Source organism: Zingiber officinale, chromosome 5A (genome assembly GCF_018446385.1).
Source record: "Zingiber officinale cultivar Zhangliang chromosome 5A, Zo_v1.1, whole genome shotgun sequence".
In the NCBI taxonomy this organism is placed as follows: Eukaryota; Viridiplantae; Streptophyta; class Magnoliopsida; order Zingiberales; family Zingiberaceae; genus Zingiber; species Zingiber officinale.
This window is the reverse complement of record NC_055994.1, coordinates 97,199,186-97,218,461: the sequence shown is the minus strand read 5'-3', so window position 1 is coordinate 97,218,461 and position 19,276 is coordinate 97,199,186. Positions and strand designations below refer to the sequence as shown.

At 47.7% G+C, this 19,276-nt stretch overlaps 1 protein-coding gene across 1 annotated transcript; it reads left to right on the top strand.

The window, feature by feature from the left end:
- Positions 1–3,723: 3,723 nt before the first annotated feature.
- On the top strand, positions 3,724–5,117 carry LOC121981135 (ethylene-responsive transcription factor ERF061-like). Its single transcript, XM_042533503.1, has one exon. The coding sequence runs from the start codon at positions 4,193–4,195 to the stop codon at positions 5,045–5,047; it is 855 nt and encodes a 284-aa protein (XP_042389437.1). The 5' UTR covers positions 3,724–4,192; the 3' UTR covers positions 5,048–5,117.
- Positions 5,118–19,276: the final 14,159 nt, after the last annotated feature.

Sequence of the window (19,276 nt, the reverse complement as noted above, 5' to 3'; positions counted from 1 at the left end):
TCCATTCATGTCATTGAATTCCTTCAATTTGAGAAAGGGGATGCGATGTGATATACGGAGAAGCAAAGCTAGTGGCGTGTCCACTCTACAAAGTTGTTAATTTGGTTTCGGTTGATTGCCTAATATATCTCATGACATCTTGTTAGATTTTATGGAAAACTTCCCTAGTTCGAACACTTACAGTATAGTAAATTTATAAGACGAAAAAAAAATTGTGTTAGTGTGTTGGGGGTCTTGGTTGAGACATCGGTTTCCCGTCGGAGGCTGAGCAACAGGAGCCTTCCAAGTAGAACTTGTGGGGCATGCATGTCTTGTTGGACCATGTCTTTTGTAAACTAACCCGACTGATTGATTCAATAAATGACCAATTGTCAACTCAGACAATAGTTTGACAAAATCCAACCAACCCCGATAGAAATAGATAGAATTTAATTTTGTCAGATTGTGTTAGTTAAAGGTTAAGAGTTATTAATCACGGTGGCAACAACCAATTGACCAAATAACCACCAATTCTCCGGTAGAATTAAAAGACATAATTAGACCAGGTCGAATGGCCGGTATAAACTCAGATTCTCTCATGACAAAGCAGTCCAACGGCTTCGATGAGTGTCAACTCAAATAACGGCTAAGAAAGAATAAAGGAATGCTTAAAATCTATCGGTATGTATCGCAAGCAAGAAAAGTCAACGGCATGGCGCCGCCAAATTGCGGCTTGGTCGACAGCAAGCTGAAGAAAGTCAAGGCCTCTGGCAGATGGACAGGTGGAGTTTCCTTCGCCATTCAACTCTTGGTTAAATCCATACGATTAAGGATTTGAAAGGAATCTATTGAGTGAAGGAATACAAAATGAAAGATTTTATGTGGATGGATAATTTTTGCAAGGGGAAAACAATTAATGGGGCAGTTGTCATACATCACTAAACTTGCCATCAACATTAAATGAGGAGATTTTGCTTATCAAGAGAGGAAAGATAAAGAATTAAAGTTGAGACCGAAGTGAGAAAGGGGTAAGAATTTGGCAACTAGTTAATGGGATAGAATTGGTTCATATCAGTAAATCTTAAACTTAAAGACGCTATCAAACTAAATCTTACAAAGATTGACATTGTAAGATTTGTACAGGTTCATATGATAATGTTTTAGTCGAGACAGTATTAATGGTTAGTAAATATGCTTTGACTCTAATTATTTTGGACCATCAAAAGACACATCTGGTACAAAATAGATTGGGTTTGAAGTAATGCTTCCGCATCGAGAAGGAAGCGTACCCGGTCATTGAGATGTGAACATGAAACCTCAGAAGCCAATCTGCCAACTTTTGTAAATCTTTGACATGTTCTTCAGTCCTGCAATTTTGTCAAGGACGGTCGATTAGGGTAGAAATTGAAGATAGAATTCAACTATACTATTGGCTAACGAGATGTGATATTCATCAAGTACAACAAAAGGATCCTTCTATAGCATTGGAATGGTGAGAACAATACAACAACCAATGAGTTTCATTTGAGAAAGGAAGGATGGGAAATGAATGAAACTTTGGGGAACAAAACAAGCAAAAGTATTGTGACCAAGTAAACTGAAATTGTTTCGGAAGTTGATGGATGTTGTGGCAGATGTAGCTTAAATTTGATTATTCTATTTCAGATCATCCAAAACCAATCATCAAGTAAAAAAAAATACTTTATGTTAAAGATCAGAGGTTCATTAAATACCTTTCTTTGACTAACTTGAAACTTTTTAAGTTCAGCAAGTAGATTACAGCACTATGTTTTATTATTCCTTAAAGAAAAGAGCAACAGTGCTGTAAATGGTTTTGGATTGCCAAATGAATGAAGGGAACATAATTCTTTGCAAATTTTGCTATCTAATAACATGCTAGGAAAAACATAGCATATCCATCTACAAGTTTCACACAATAAATTCATTGTCATGAAGAGATAGGTGAATCACTAGACTATGAAAGAATGGGCAACGAGGTAGGACCAGCTTTCCTAGCAAGAACAGTGGGTGTGGGACAATGAACTCCGTGGCAGGTTACCAATAGATGGAAAAAGTATACAAAAACAAATGGTGCTGTTTCTTTCCCTGTGAATGCATCAAAAGATTCAGTTTATTGATTAGCAAAATTTTATATGATGTTACAAATCAAGAGTCAAAACTCACAAGAAGTTGCAAGCTGTCCAGATGGCCCTACCATACTTTGACAATTTTAATATTTCTTTGAAAGCATAAAGGACACATGTCGTGTCTTAGCAATACGAGTAACCTACCTCATTTAATGCACTCATGTACTGTTAAATACAGCTTTTCTATCAGACTCACTTACTCGATAAAAACCAATGCCTGCAATGAGTAATAGCAAGCTTATATGAAGAAAATTGCATACAGATCACTATTGCCATGCTTATTTCAAAGTGCAAATAAAGGGATTCCTCCCACAGTAATGAATATGTTTCCAATTTCCTGATCAAGGAAAAGAAAATAGGATTCACTTCACTGCATAATACAACTTTAGTAATATAAAACTTACTTGGCTATGCAAATAGAAGTTGAGTTCCAATTATTTGGAGAGAGAAGAGATATATTGATAAGAAAATGATTTGAGACCAATCTGATTTCTAAGCACGTGTCCTCTTCGTATTCATCAGTGCTAATGGATTATAACAAAATATCATGTACTTGTCAGAGCTCAATGCAATTCAAAGATGACATATATCTGGCAGGTCAGTTCAATAATAAGATGTTAAAAAGAAAGGAGAAGATAGTCAATCTAAAAATAAAAAGGATAAAAGAGAAGAAAGTCAATCTAGAACTGACGGGATGACTGTATTGCTGCTGGCTCTTTTCAAATGGGGAAAAGGAAAAACTTGGATCTCTGTTGCTACTAACAAAAAAGTACAACAATTATTATTATGCTAACAGAAGTCAGTTGCTTCTTCCATTGCCTAGAAATAACTAATTAAAAACTCTATCACCATCTTAAATTAGGAACAAACTAACCTTGTTTACTCCATGTGCTATCCTAGTACTTTCTTCACTCACCCTTGATGTGAAAAATACTATTTTCATAACTCTGATGTTATCAGTTGTCACAAGTGAGTAATCCTAAGAAGAAATCAGACGCAGGGTTATGTTAGAATGAAGCATCACTGACACTTTCCTAGCCTCTTGCCTTCCGAAGTTCTTTCAGGATTGAAAAGGGTCCTCACAAGTGTGGTACAGTAATAAAATACTTAAACAAACAAATAAGAGGATCAGAATTTTAGAGATTGACCTCTAAATGTGTATAAGTTGTACTTAAAATTTATTCAATATGTGAATTAAGGGGAAAACTATCTATTTAAAATTAATGGGTCGAAATTTAGACATCTGGATTAAAAATAAAAAAAATAAAAAAAATAAAAATCTAGAAGGGAAGGCAAAGCCATACGATTCAGATACGGAGCTTGATGACAGATGGGCAATGCGCACAGTTGGGAGTCATAAATGCCAAAAGGTTGGTTTTGGACTTCACTGTTCCTTCCCTAAGTCAAAATAAACAAGACAGAGCTTGGTTTGAGTGGCTCTTGTGCTCCACAATCCTAACCCCGCAATGGGATCAGTTGACACAGGGCTGTCTCAATCATTTTAAAGATCCTAAACCGAAAAAATATTTAGGGCCTTAATATATATATTAAAACAATGTAATTAAAAAAATTAATATAAATAATATTAAAAATATTAGAGGAGTCCCAATAAAATAGGAGTCTTAGCCATAGGCCACAGCCGTATGTGCCTTGAGCCGGGCCTGAGTTGACCCTTTGGCTCCTAAACGCTCTCGTTTCCACCCTTAACGTCCAATTATTTTTCCTAAATCTCTGTCTGTAAAGAAGAAGAGAATTGAGGTCATAATGTGATGGAGAATGAGACAGATCAACAATTGAGAAGTCCCTCAGCTTATAAATATCCCTTTCCTCCACCGTAGCAACATCCACAGCAGCTTTATCTCTCTTCGATCTCTCTTGTAATGCTCCTAAATCAACCTCTCTTTGTGGTTTAGGATCTACAGTCTTCCTGTTCCTCTACTGTGATTCCCCTTGCTTTCTATTTTGTTGCAATTATAATTGCATAAAAATTCCTATTTTCTTGTAAGAGAGACCAAAAAAAACAGAGCTTACTTGAGATTAGCCGAGCAGAAGTATTGCCGGAAATCATGGATGGTATGCAAGAAACCCTAGCGCCGGGGGAAATTCCCAGCGAGATTAGCGCTGCCTTATCGAAGATCCTCCTGTCGGGGACGAACGCCCTTGACTCCATATTCTCCCACCTTCCGCCGCCGCTTACGGAGACCAGGTCGCCGGCGATCCCGCATCTCGGCTCATCCGTATACCTCCAGCAAACGGAGCTTCTGCGGCAGTTCGGCACCGGCTACCACACGCGCACCGCCCCGTCGATCTACAATCACGCCGCGACAGCGATGGTTTCTGAGGAGATTGGGAAGAAGAAGCTCTACCGGGGGGTGCGGCAGCGGCAATGGGGGAAGTGGGTGGCGGAGATCCGTCTGCCGCAGAACCGGATGCGGATCTGGCTCGGCACCTACGACTCCCCAGAGTCGGCGGCGTACGCCTACGACAGGGCCGCCTACAAGCTCCGCGGCGAGTACGCGCGCCTCAACTTCCCCGACCTGCGCGACGCCGGAGACTACCCCGAGCGATTAAAGGCGCTACGCTCCGCCGTCGACTCCAAGATCCAGGCCATATGCCAGCGCCTCAGAAGGCGGCGTAAGGCAAGGCGACCGAACGACACGGAGAACAAGAGGGTCGCGGAGAAGTTATCGACGGCGACCGCGGAGAAGAAGAGCGACGTTATTGAAGCGGCGTCAGCGCTGGCGCCGGCTTCGCAGACGTCGTCTTCGGCGCTGGCTTCGCAGACGTCGTCTTCGGCGCCGGCTTCGCATACGTCGTCTTCGGCGTCGGCTTCGTGGGAGAGCGAAGCGGACGGCGAGTGTTGGCTGGCGAGGATGCCATCGTACGATCCAGAATTAATCTGGGAGGTGCTCGCTAATTGATGTAATCTTCAGAACTAATATCACGATGAGTATACCAATACACAACTATACAAGAAAGTGATTAATAATAAATTAGAGCTTTTACAAAAATAATTATTACTAATCAATCCTTGGCCTACCTCTGGATCAATATGATTTTAAATCTATGTGCAATATGATTTTAATTATCAATTAATTAGCAAACACTATAGGATTTATGAAATAAAAGTATTAAAGAGATCATTAGAACGATACTTAGAGAAATTTTCATAAAGCATGTTTAAAATAGTATATACACATGATTAGAGGACTATATAACAAACATACACATCAAATATATAATGAGGGAAAAAAATCTAAAACTTTTTAATTAATAATAATATAATATAATATAAAATATTTAAATATAAATGATAATACATATTGATCATGTCCAAAAGTTGATGGGATGAAAAACTGAGGATGCGGCGCTCCTGCTGATCGTCTGTAGATTCCGTTCCGACCTGCAACACAGATTACGTCAATGTCGAATTAGGGAAGGGGTCCCCAACATTAACCCTCCGACTCTCAAGTTAGTCACCGGCGATGAAGTAGAAGGCAGAGCAACAAGAATGAACAGTAACGAGAACAGTGTGTATCGCATATTGCGTACCTCCGCTGATGCTTGAACCTCCCTTTTATATAGAGCTCCTGTAGCGCGCGTGCACGCTCCCCAAGGCAAGCACGCTTCCCAAAGTTTCCCTTGAAAAAACTTGTCAGTAAAGTGCCCCTGACACAGTACCTTAACGGGTCGTAGGGCTATAAATGAATCAAGCGTTCGTGAACAAGCTTGGTGTTCGGCTTGGTAAAAGCTTATTTATGTTCGTTCAATATAGATAAGATTAATTAAACAAACAAGCTTGAACAGCTTGTTAAACTAAACAAACAAGCTTGAACACATATGTATTCAGCTCGTTAACGTTCGTGAACAACGTCCGTGAACAATGTTCGTGAACAATGTTAACGAACCATATTTATTAATAAAACTATTTTCAATATGCTAAATAAATAATAAAATAAATAAATTTAAATTATCAAGCTCAATAACCAATCAAACAACTAAAAGTTTCAAACAATCAAACAAGCTTGAATTGAGAGCTTGATAAAATCTAAACAAATCAAACTTGAACCAAGCTTGAATTGAGAGCTTGATAACATTTAAACGAACCAAGCTCAAGCCAAGCTTCAAATAAGCTTAAGCTCATAAAAAATAAACCAAGTCAAGCTTGAACACTCATTTCAAAAGCTTGGTTCATTTTAAGCTTGGCTCGGCTCGGCTTGGTTACCTTATCAAACAAGCTTGAACACCCCAAATCTTGGCTCGGCTCGGCTTGTTTACGGTCCTAACGAGCCGAGCATATCTCTGAAGTGACAGTGGAAGCTTCTGCCGTACGATCTTTTGGTTGTCCATGCCCTGTGTCAGCGACACTAACTCCCAAAAGGATGTCGATAGATACCAGAAAGAGTATGCTAATAGGCCGAGTGGGTTAGCCGCTCGGGTGGAGCCTCGCTGCCCCCGTATCTCATCCGCTCGGTCGTAACTCCGCTGTTTGTGTGTCTTGTCGGCTCGGCCGAAGTTCCGCTCTGCCAATGCCAAGCCCTGCTGCCTGGCCGAGCGGGGTAATTACTCGGTCAAAGTTCTGCTCCGCCAATGCCGAGACATGTTGCCTGCCCAAGCGGGGTAGTCGCTCAGCCGAAGTTCCGCTCTACTAATGCTGAGACCTGCTGCTTGGCAGAGCGAGGTAGCCACTCGGTCGAAGTTCTGATCTGTCAATGCCGAGCTGGTCATTTGAGCATCGGTCATTTGACACCTCCCTGTGTCGAAGGCAGGATCAGGCCGAGACCTTCTCCTCCCGGTCGGAGCCACCATGGTCGCTATCCTCCGCGGGGTGGGGCCCCTCATCATCACCGCATTACATGTCTCCCCCTCAAGTCTAGTCAAAGGAGATTGCAAGCCCGACTGAGTAGACAAAATTATTTGTGAAGCTTTCCACTCGATCAGCTTCGACACTCCTTGGTTTCTGATCAGACTAACGTGACCCAACGGTCGGCTATGTGACCGCTCTCTGCCGGTCGGCCTGTTGAGGATTGTCGTTCGACCATAGGTATGCTCCCTTAAGCTGATCGGCACAATGAACATCCATACTTGGAAATCTTTTCTTGGGCTTTTTTAGGTGAGCGCGATCCGGGCTTACGTCAGCCATATTTCTGGGAGGCCGTGTAAATTCCGGCTCATAATGGCTGAGTGCAATCCCATGCCTTCTTAACTGCCCTCATTAAATGTCGGCCCGTGGCGAGACGCCACGTGTCCTACCCAGTGTCGTCGCACGCTTGACATGATAGGCGGATATCCGCTAGCGATGTGACGTTTGACGCTTCAAATTCAACGGACCGATTTCTGCCTGAGTTTCCGCGACCTAGATCGAACGGCTCCGGTCGACCGGCCCCGAGGTTTATAAACATCGCTTGCTTCGCCTTCTTCACTTTGAGTCGCCGTCTTTGCCTACAAGCCTCTCGGTGACACCGTGTTTTGCTCCACCGCCCTCTTTTTCAGGCAATCTATGTGATCTCTCTAGTAAGCCCTCATCTTCCTCTGATTGAAGTTGTTCGTTGTTGGTAGGATCCTCTTTTCCAAGTCGCATTTCTTCCCTGTTTTCCGTTAAGCTTTAGTTTCAATGGCAAGCTCTTCCCAACCCCCTGCCTCCGTCTCTAGGCTCTGGTACACATCCATTGAGTCCAGGTTCGACAAAAGCGATGCTGAAAGTTTGAGAGATGTTTTCAAAATTCCTTCTAATTATTAAATTCTTCTTCCTTCTCCGTTCAATCGGCCAAATTCTCCACCACCCGGCCGTCTTACCTTCTTTAGGGATCAGTTTACCGTCAGTCTGCGGTTTCCTATTCATCCCTTCTCTCCCACCATTTGTAAATACTTTCGCATCTCCCTTCATCAATTAGTGCTGAACTCCTTTTGACTGCTGTGTTGGGTAGTTATTCTGTTCCGCCGGCACGACCTTCCTCTCACTCCCCTTATTTTTCACTATTTTTATTATCCGAAATTGTCCAAGCGGGGGACTTTTATTTTCCAAGCCTGAGTGGGCTTAGTTTTCTTTGACAAAATGTCGACCTCCAACGAGCATTGGAGGGAATACTTCTTTTTTATATGCCTTCCCAAGCGACCAGACTTCCCGACCCACTGGCAGGTCGAAGTGACGAGTCAGCCTCCCTTGAAACAGTACAAGAGCCGATCGGACTACCTCAACGCAGCTTTAATGTTGGTCGGTCAGAAGTATGACATCCATAAGTTGCTGTTGGAGGGTGTCCTCTATATATTCGGTCTGAGTCCGATCCGCACCCAGCTTCCTTCCAACCTAGGTATGCAACTTCTTTACTTCTTCCTTTGATTCTAACTGATTTTCTTCCTCTTTTGTAGCCGAAGTCATGCTACGCGCGCGTCTGGCCGGTAAGGCTAAACTTGCGGACACCGCGATCAATGCGGCAGCTGCGGAGGAGTTGGAGAGTCGCGGCCTGTAGCCGGTCGACTCTCAAGAAGACCCCCAAGACGAGAGCGAAGTGACTCCAGTCTTGGTGAGTGGTGGAGCGGCTGGTGGATCACGCCATCTTTCCGAACGGCTTCCGGTCGTTCAGGTTGAAGGGGCGTCTGGCTCGGCTTCCTCAGGAGAGCCACTAGTCGGGCGTAAGAGATGTTGGGCGGAGCCTTCATCCCACTCCATGTCCTCAGTGATGCGGTTCGCCAAACAGGTTGAAACTTCAACCCCCGCTCCCGTCCAAGAGACCGTTGCCCTTGAGTCGTTTGATCGGACACCATCATTATCTGGCCTGCCAGAAAGAACTCTCTGCACACCGCCAGTGGCCTTCATGCCACCACCATTCAAGGTCAAAATGTTTGGTATCCGTCTGGCATCCTTGTCAAAGCCGTCCGGACGAGCAACATCTACCCAATCAGCCTCGAGCGGTCATCGCTATATAACGGCGATTCTCCATCTGCAAACTGATGAATGGCGCGAGTCGGCTACTACTGAATCCCGAGCCCCTGAGTACCAAATAATTATCCAGGGGCCGCTTGTACAGATATGGGCTGACACCCAAGCTCGTGCAGCGATGATGTCTCCGAGGGAGCTTGCAGACAGCCACACCCAGATGTCGACTGGGGTAAGTGTTGTGTTATACTATTTTTCATAATTTATCCCTGGTCAATGCTCATACTTTCCTGGTTATTCACAGTATTGGGTAGAGAGTCTGGCCATGTGCCAAAGGCTCATATTTTTAGAGGAGAAAATCAAGAAGTTGAATGCGTCGAGCGGCCAATCCTCCGCCTCTCAGGAGTAGGCAAATGCTAAGGTGGCGAAGCTGAAGGTTGATTTGGCGAAGAGCACAACGCTGCTCGAGAAGGCCTCTCTGCTAGCTCGACTTAACAAGCAGGTCACCACTTTTGATGCCAAGATCGAGTCAGCTAATGTGAGGAAGCTCCGGGCCATCGAGTTAACTGAGCGTTGGAGGGACAACACGACATTGGCTAGCCAGCTCGGGAATTGAACTTCCCTAATATGGCCGGCCTCCAACAACTTCTCTATCTCCGCTCGGATGATCAAATTTTGCTCTGCACTGAAGTCCCTCTTTCTTTGCTTCACCGGTCGAGCGTCCAGTCGGACATGAAGCTCATGTTGAGCCATACTCGGGGAGATACCGGGAAGCTCGTGTGTCGACCAGGCGAACACATCATGATTTTGTCTAAGACAGGCGACCAACTCTACCTTCTTCTCCACCCCCAGGTCGACGGCTATAAAGGTGGTTGCTTCCATTTAACTGGGGTGGATCTGAACCTCCTCCTTTTCTTCGTACACCAATGTAGAAGGCTTTTCAGTGATTGCGTTCACCTCCAAGCGCGGATTCTTCCGAGCGCTTATCGCTTCGGACTTGATCATATTGATGTAGCATCGCCGAGCGGCGAACTGATCGCCTTTGACTTCGCCCACCCGGTCGTCCACCGGGAACTTGATCTTTTAGCAGTAGGTAGACACCACCGCCCATAATTCGTTGACGGCCCGGTCGGCCCAAGATGACGTTGTAGGCCGACGGTGCGTCTACCACGATGAAGTTTATGGTCCTTGTTCTCCTCGGTGGCTCTTCCTCGAGCGAGATGGCCAGTCGAGCCTATTCGAGCGGTAGTACCTCGTTGCTCGTGAAACCGTAGAGAGGGATTGTCATGGGCAGCAACTCATTTTGATCGATTTGTAATTGATCGAACGTTTTCTTAAAAATGATGTTCACCGAACTCCTTGTATCCACAAAAGTTCAATGAATAGTGTAATTAGCAATTACCGCCTAGATGATCAGCGCATCATCACGAGGGATCTCCACTCCCTCCAAATCACTGGGGCCGAAGCTGATCTTGGGTCCTTTTGTCTTCTCCCTGCTACATCCTACGGCGTGGATTTCCAATCGCTGAGCGTACGACATCCTGACTCTATTAGAGTCACCGCCGGTCAGCCCACCGATGATCATGCTGTTGGAACCCCAAGGTGGTTTTGGTGTGATCAACAAGTTAAGTTAGGTCCTGTGTGTTTTTAACCTTGTGTCTAAGTGTGCAAGAACTTAGGAACACAGGTAGTCGAGCGGAACACGCAGCTAGCGAGAAGGACGACATGCGGTGCATCCGAGGGACGGGCGTTGCGGAAGAGTACACCGATGGATGAGAAGGAAGCGTGCGGTGGTTCCGAGAGATGAGAAGCCGGAGCGGAAGACTGCTCGAGGAGAAAAAGACGCATCTAGCGAGAAGGTCGGCATGGGGTGCGACCGAGGGACGAAGACTGCGGATGAGTATGCTGGCAGACGAGAAGGAAGCACGCGGCAATTCCGAGGGACGAGAAGCCGGAGCGGAAGCCTGCTCGAGAAGACCGGATGTTGGGTTCGGGTGAGCCCTATTCCGGATGGTAGAGATCACCCAAGCGAGCGGAAGACTCGGTCTGAGGCGAATGGAGCGGGAGCAGAAGACCAGGGCTGGAAAAAGTCAACGGGGTTGACTTTTCCAGCCGGGGCGCCCGGAGCCCTCCGAGGCACCCGGAACCCTTCCGGGTGCCCGGAGTTAACTTTTTCACAGGATCAAGTTTTGACTCGATCTGAATGTTGGGGAATAAAGTTTATCCCTCCCAGGGCACTCGGAACCCTCAGGGTGCCCCGACCAAGGCTATAAATATAGTTTTGGTCCAGAAGCTTTTCAACAATCAGAACTCAAGCAATTCTTTCAACACTTGTGTACTTCGTTTGTAGTTTAGCTTCTTTTTGTGCGCTTCATCGTTGTACGAGGCTTCTCCGCCCGAAGGAGTTTTTAGTGCGATCATCTTCCTTGGATTAACAACCTCCCCGGTTGTAACCAAGTCAATTCCGGTGTGCCTTGTCTTTTCTGATCTATTTTCTTTTAGCTAATTTATGCAAGTGTTAGTTTAAGAGTTCGAGAAGGGTTTGCGTTTTTATTTGCAGGCTATTCAACCCCCCTTCTAGCCGGCCGTAATGATCCTACACATGCGTATTTCTCCTCAGGCGGTGTTGCTTTTGTTTTCTTCTTCCCGAGCGGAGAGTCTATTTCGCTCGGCCTCGACTCAGGCAGGATCAGCGTTATCCCTCCCCTGGTGTCGATTGTGCCGCTTGCACACTCTTCTTTCATCCTCTCGTCGCCCAACAGATCGTTGTCTATGTTGCTGATCGGGAGTTGGAGACCAACGGTGGTATCCTCTTGGCGGCGGTTGGCTATCGATCGGTGTCAGATTGTAGCAATTGTGTGTGTTGTGCGTCGTCGACTGGTGAAAGGAGTAAAACATTGGCGTCCATACCTTGTCTCTTATCGTCTTCTCACGACTGGAGGTTACATGCTGCACGGCATGTGTCCTGGCCTCCTGGTGTGGCTGTGCTCCCTCCGCTCTTGGCCCTTTGGGCGGTTGGTGGCTGCTCGTCGGTCACCGCTCGGGCGCTGGAGTGGGCTCGGCTGGCGTTTCCTTCTTCCTTGTTGTCTGGACTTCTTCCACATTTATGTACTCATTGGCTTTCCTAAATAGGTGGTCGAAGTCCCTGGGCGGCTTCCTGATGAGCGACCGGAAGAATTCTCCTTCGACGAGCCCTTGAGTGAAGGCATTCATCATTGTCTTGGATGAGACCAGGGGGATATCCATGGCTACTTGGTTAAAGTGCCTGATGTATGCTCGGAGCGCTTCCTTGGGCCCCTGCTTTAGGGCAAAGAGGTTGGCGCTCGTCTTTTGATAACGTCGGCTGCTGGCAAAATGGTGCTGGAATGCAGCTCGGAAGTCCTTGAAGCTACGTATTGAGCCGTCCGGCAGTTTTCGGAACCAACGTTGCGCCAAGCCGGAAGAGTAGTGAGAAAGACTCGGCACTTCATCCCATCTGGGTATTGGAGCAGCGTGGCCGCATTATCAAACTTATCCAAATGGTCATCTGGATCGATCATTCCATTGTATTCATCGATCGTCAGTGGGGTATAGTGCCTGGGTAGAGGGTCACACAAGATCGCTTGAGAGAACTGCAAATTGATCCGCTCGGACAATGTGTGACTTCTAGGCGCCTTTCCTTTACGCGCATCCCGAACGGGAGCATCGTACGAAGATGACCCCCTTTCCTAGTTCGCCTGAGCTATTTCTGAGGGGGTTTAGAACAAGGCGCGATGAAAGGGGATGGGCGTGGGCGGTGCTTCCCCCGCGTGCCGGTCAGACATCTATTCTGCCCACATATGGAAACTGGTTCCGGTCGGTCTTCCAATCCTGCTCGCCCTCCTGCTGTCGACGTCGCCGGCTGTTGTACTAGTCGATCGGCTAGTGCCTGCTGTTGCTGCTGCTCAAACATTTTCGCCGCTCGGGCTTACACGAGCATGTCGAGCTCCTCTTTGGTGAGTGTCATGGTGGTGAGTCGCCCAGCGCCCTCCATCTTCTCAACTCAGATGCAGGTTAAGTTCCCACAGACGACGCCAAATATGATCCTGTCCGAAAGTCAATGAGATGGAAAGCTTGGGATGTGGCGCTCCCACTGACTGCCTGTAGATTTCACTCCGACTTGCAACAAGATTACGTCAGTGCCGATCCATGGAAGGGGTCCCCGGCGTTGGCCCTCCGACGCTCAAGTTAGTCACCGACGATGAAGTAGAAGGCGGAGCAATAAGAATGAACAGTAGTGAGAATAGTGTCTATCGCGTATTGTGTACCTCTGCCGATGCTTGGACCCCCCTTTATATAGAGCTCCGTGCATGCTCCCCAAGGCGAGCACGCTTCCCGAAGTTTTCCCTGAAAAGACTTGTCAGTCAAGTGTCCCTGACACAGTACCTTTACGGATCGAGCATATCTCTGAAGTAATAGTAGAAGCTTCTGTCGTACAATCTTCTGGTTGTCCATGCCCGGTATCAGCAGCACTAACTCCCAAAAGGATGTCGATGGATACCAGAGAGAGTATGCTACTAGGCTGAGCGAGTTGGCCACTCGGATAGAGCCTCTCTACCCCCGTATCTCGTCCGCTCGGCCGTAACTCCGCTGTTCGTGCGTCTCGTCCGCTCGGTCGAAGTTCCGCTCTGCCAATGTCGAGCCCTGCTGCCTGGCCGAGCGGGGTAGTCGCTCGGCCGAAGTTCTACTCCGCCAATGTCGAGACCTGCTGCCTAGCCGAGCGGAGTAGTTGCTCGGCCGAAGTTCCGCTCCGTCAATTCCGAGACCTACTGTCTGGCCGAGTGGGATAGCCGCTCGACTGAAGTTCCGCTTTGCCAATGCCGAACAGGTCGTTTGACACCTCCCCGTGTCGAAGGCGGGATCAGACCGGGACCTTTTCCCCCTGGTCGGGGCATGCTCGCCTAATCGGTCGATGCTATCTACACGTTGATCGTCTTGACTTTGACCTTCACTGTGAATATTATCCTCCGCAGGAAGAGACCTCTCATCATCACGTCATCACATATAATCCAATAATATAAAAGTATCTACATAATCGACTGAACTCGATCTTATGATTTAGTTGAAATATAGATTACTTAAAGGACTATCTTGACATTTAATGATAAAGTTATCCGTAACAAATGTCCCTTTGGGATGACTTAAAGTCTTAAACTACATGAAAGGATTTTTAGGCAACCCTCAACTACATTTCTTAAACAATTAATGAACAAAAAAAGATGTGTCAACCAGTCGAAGTGGAAATATAGTACCTACCTAAAGAGGTATGTATATATATATATATATATATATATTTACTACCTAAAGTGGTATCCACCCAAAAGAATCTTTTACAACCAAAGGGTAAGTTGAAAATTTCAAAGAGACAATCCTGCCATGAGCTCCGTGTAGATAAAGAAAAACTACAAATAACTCAAGTACGATCTCTTCTTCTCCATCCTCCTTTCAGAAAACTAAGGATCTTAACACCTATTTCAAAGTCGTTCCACCGCCGTAAGTGTGCCGACTTCAATGCTTACTTGAAAATTGAAATTTTGCATTCATCTAAGAATCTTAGGAAGAATCAAAGTTGTTTCGAGAGAATGCTATTAGTCGACTGGTTGACTTTGTTACAATAGCAATTGGCTTGCGATTCAACGGACGATAGTTTTGTAAAGAAAGAATTTGTTTTGACCGTTTCCTTAGTCTTTCCTTTCTGCTAAAACTAGTTGGGAGCTAGCTCCTTCGCAAGTTGAAATCTTAGGTCATCGCATCTCATTCATTATCGGCATTGATTTCCATAAGTCAACTATTTATTGTTTCCGTTAGTCAACTATTACAATTACGTTTCCCCTAACTGTGAAGAACCTATGCAAGCCTTAATTACGCCTCTGAGATTGTCAAATTGTCATTGTGCAAATAATAAATAAAAAAACTTATTGACTTAGCAAGCAAATTCAGCAGGCTTTAGAGTAGGTATCAATTCAAGCAAGCTAACAGAGTTAAACGGACGAGGGTCTGGTTGGATCGGTTGATTCAGTGGATCTAAGCAAATCGAGAATTCAAAGTAGGCCAACCGATTCAGCAAAGCAGACAAGAGCAAGACATTTGAGATTAAAATGAGAAAATAATTTCTTCTTCTAACTAAATACCCCCAAAACAAAATATTTTTTAAACAGATTTTAACATTACATCTAAATCATTAGGCAAAACCATTCGATCGAGAAGCCATTCTGATACGGATATGGGGAGAAGGGTAGAGAAAAAATTAGGGGAGAAATGGAGGGCATTTTGGTCTTTTTATGGGTTAGGGCTTTAAGAGAGAAGAAGGAGTACTGTGGGGGGGGGGGGTGCGTTTTTTCTTCGGCGCCGGCAGCCCTCTCACACCACGTTCTTCGCCGGCATCGACGCCGACCGCCGGCCGCCGCCTTTTCCCCTCACCGCTGGCTTCCACCACTCCTCTCTCTCCCTCTCTTTGCTCCGCCGCCAACGGGGAAGAGAGTTCTTCATCTTCTCTCTCGCCGTCACCCTCGCGACGACCCCTCCTTCTTCCTCCTTGCGACGTCGGCCGACAGCCACCATCGACCACTCCTCTCACCAGCAGCAGACTCCAACGAGCCACCTCTCGCCAGCGACACACTCCGACGAGCCCAGGCTACGCCCGTCGAGACAGATGGCCCTCTCGCTGCCTTCGCTGCTTGTCGGATTGCCTTTGCTGCTCGCTGGACCACCCACACCATGCGCACAGTGCACATCCGCCGCCCGATCCACGGCTTCGCGGACGGCATAGCTGCTGTCATGCTCCGAGCAGCACTGTCGTACAGTTTCGACGTCGATCCGGTATCCGATCCATGCCACTATGCGCTTTCGACATTGATCGGGCCTTTGAGCCATCGTCGTAGGTCGGCCTTCGTGCGGTTGTTATGTTTCGGTTTGTGTGCTTATGTGGTATTCTTGTCTGTGTACTGATGTTGTATACCGGCCTGTGTGTTGTCTCGTTTGCCGGTCTGTGTACTCATCCCGTGTCCCGGCCTGCGTGCCGATATTAGTTCCCGGTCTACGTACCGGTGTCTTATCCCGGTCTGTGTACCGGTTGCTTATCCCGGTCTGTGTACCGATCGATTATCTCGGTCTGCGTGCTGGTCTCTTGTCCCGGCCTGCGTGCCGATTTCAGGTCCCGGCTTATGTGCCGATCTCGTGCCCCGGCCTGCTTGCCGCTATTATCTCCCGACCTGCAGCTCGTCTTCCGGGCCCGTGCCACGTTCTGCTTCTCGTCGTCAGATCCAGCTCTTCAGCTTGATCGGAGTCATCTACTCTTCCAGGTCGCGACAACTCGAGTCGCGTCCCATCCGAGGGCGCCCCCCTGGGCCAGGGTACGTTCTCCGTTCATATTCTTTATACGCATTTCATTATTTTATGGCTTAGTCAGGTACTCATATATTCGTTGGATCTGCCTCGAGTATCGGGGTACCGGGGGCCGGGTCAACCCGGTCGCTGGCTGCAGGTAGCGTTGACCAGAGGACTTCTGAAGACTTGGTCAACACGGGAGCCATCTCAGCACACCCCTCTCCGGGGCGTCGCGACTCAGTCAACATTCCATCCACCTCACCCGGCGGTCCGTCTGACTCAGCTTCCGGACGGGATCAATTTGGCGTCGTCTGTGGGAACATCCTTCACCTGTTCTGGAACGTGAAGATGGACGACGTCGGGAGGTTCTTTGCTATTATCTCAATCTCGGAGGATCTCGACGCATATATTATATTCTATCCTCACTCTAACGATATTCGGGAGTCAAGGGATCGAGTGGAGCTTCAGTTGGCCGACAGGTTAGTTTTTCCATTATGTTTTTTCCTTAACTCCAGGGGTATTCGGGAGTTTAGGGATTGAGACCAACCCTTAGCCGGTTGGCGCGGCTCCCTGATCAGGTACAATTACATGCTCTGCTCTCTTTTTATGGTTATAGGAGCTGTTATATCTTCCTGATAAAAGAGTAAGATACTAGTTCCTTGATCAAAGACTAGGGCCTTCGATTTTTGATCGGACACTAGGGGCCCAGCTCCCCGCACATACACTTGGGACACAGCTCCCCGCTCATACACTTGGGACACAGCTCCCCGTTCATGCACTAGGGACACAGCTCCCCGATCATTGACTCGCAGTACGACTTCCCGATCAGGATCTAAGGGTCTCGCTCTTTGATTACAGGCTAGGGGTCTTACTCTCTAATCAGGGACCAAAGGCACAGCTCCCCGATCAGGTGTGCTACAGGCTCTGCACCCTTCACCATGAGGCTCTGCATCCTCTTATTGCTATAGGCTCTATACACTTCACCATGGGGCTCAGCATTCTCTTGCTGCTATAGGCGCTTCATTCTATTATTAGTATATGCTTTGCATCCTTCACTTGTTGTGCAGCCTCTTACATCTACAGGTGTTGCTCTCTTCACCCACGGCGCTCTGCTTCCTTCTATGGTTATGGGCTCTACTCCCTTATATCGGCTTCACGCCCTTTATCTTCTCGCCTCGCTCCACGGGTATTTGGGAGTTGAGGGACCGAGACAGATCCTCAGTCGGTTGACATCACTTCGCGATCAGGTATGATAGAATCTCTATCTCTTCATGTCGTTATGGGCTCCGCTTCTATGGGCTTCAAGGCTTATCCTCCCCCGTTCGGGGTCGAGATATCGTCACTGGTCTCGGACCAGAGTATCACCGCCGGTCTCGGATCGGGGTATCGCTAACGATCTCTTTGTCGAGCCTCCAGACCAATTCCCGGTCGGGCTTCCAGACCAATTCCCGGTAGGGATCTCAGATCAATTCCCGGTCAGTCTCTCATACCAACTCTTGGTCAGACCTTCAGATTAATTTCTGGTCAGACCTCCAGATCAATGCCTGGTCAGACCTCCAGCTTAATGCCTGGTCAGACCTCCAGATTGCTTCTTTGTCAGGCATTCAGAATGTTTCCCGGTCAGGTCTCCAGGTCAGGTACTAGTCACACCTTCAGATCAATTCTTGGCCAAGTCTCCAGATCAAGTACTGGTCAGGCCTCCAGATCACCTTTCGGTCGGGATTCCAGACTCTCGCCCCAGTGTGAGTTATAAGTGAGCACTGCTCTCACGCTCAACCCCCCAACGACCTGCCGGGTCGGCTGTCCCAAACTCTCGCCTCAGTGCGAGTTATAAGTGAGCTCTGCTCTCACGCCTCCAGACTCTCGCCCCAGTACGAGTTATAAGTGAATTCTGCTCTCACGCCCAACGACCAAGCTGCTCGGTCGGCTGTCCCAGACTCTCGCCCTAGTGCGAGTTATAAGTGAGCTCTGCTCTCACGCCCAACGACCGAGCTGCTCGGTCGGCTGTCCCAGACTCTCACCCTAGTGCGAGTTATAAGTGAGCTCTGCTCTCATGCCCAACGATCGAGCTGCTCGGTCAGCTGTCCCAGACTCTCGCCCCAGTGTGAGTTATAAGTGAGCTCTGCTCTCACGCCTAACGACCGAGCTACTCGGTCGGCTGTCCCAGACTCTCGTCCCAGTGCGAGTTATAAGTGAGCTCTGCTCTCACGCCCAACGACCGAGATGCTCGGTCGGCTGTCCAAGACTCTCGCCCTAGTGCGAGTTATAAGTGATCTCTGCTCTCACGCCCAACGACCGAGATGCTCGGTCGGCTGTCCCAGACTCTCGCCCCAGTGCGAGTTATAAGTGAGCTCTGCTCTCACACCCAACGACCGAGCTGCTTGGTCGGCTGTCCCAGACTCTCACCCCAGTGCAAGTTATAAGCAAGCTCTGCTCTCACGCCCAACGACTGAGCTGCTCGGTCGGCTGCCCCAGACTCTTACCCCAGTGCAAGTTATAAGTGAGCTCTACTCTCACGCCCAACGACCGAGTTGCTCGGTCGGCTGTCCCATACTCTTGCCCCAGTACAAGTTATAAGTGAGCTCTGCTCTCACACCCAACGACCGAGCTGCTCGGTCGGCTGTCCCAGACTCTTACCTCAGTGCGAGTTATAAGTGAGCTCTGCTCTCACGCCCAACGACCGAGCTGCTCGGTCGACTGTCCCAGACTCTCACCCCAGTGCGAGTTATAAGTGAGCATGCTCTCACGCCCAACGACCTCTCGGTCGGCGCTCCTCACTCACTCGCAGCTCTGCATGACACTCGTCATACTCGCCGCTCTGCCTGGCACTCAGCTCCCACGTTCCGCTCACTGCTGTTGCTCGGTCGGCATTCATCGCTTTACTCGCCGCTCTGCCTGGCACTCAGCTCTCACGTTCCGCTCACTGCTA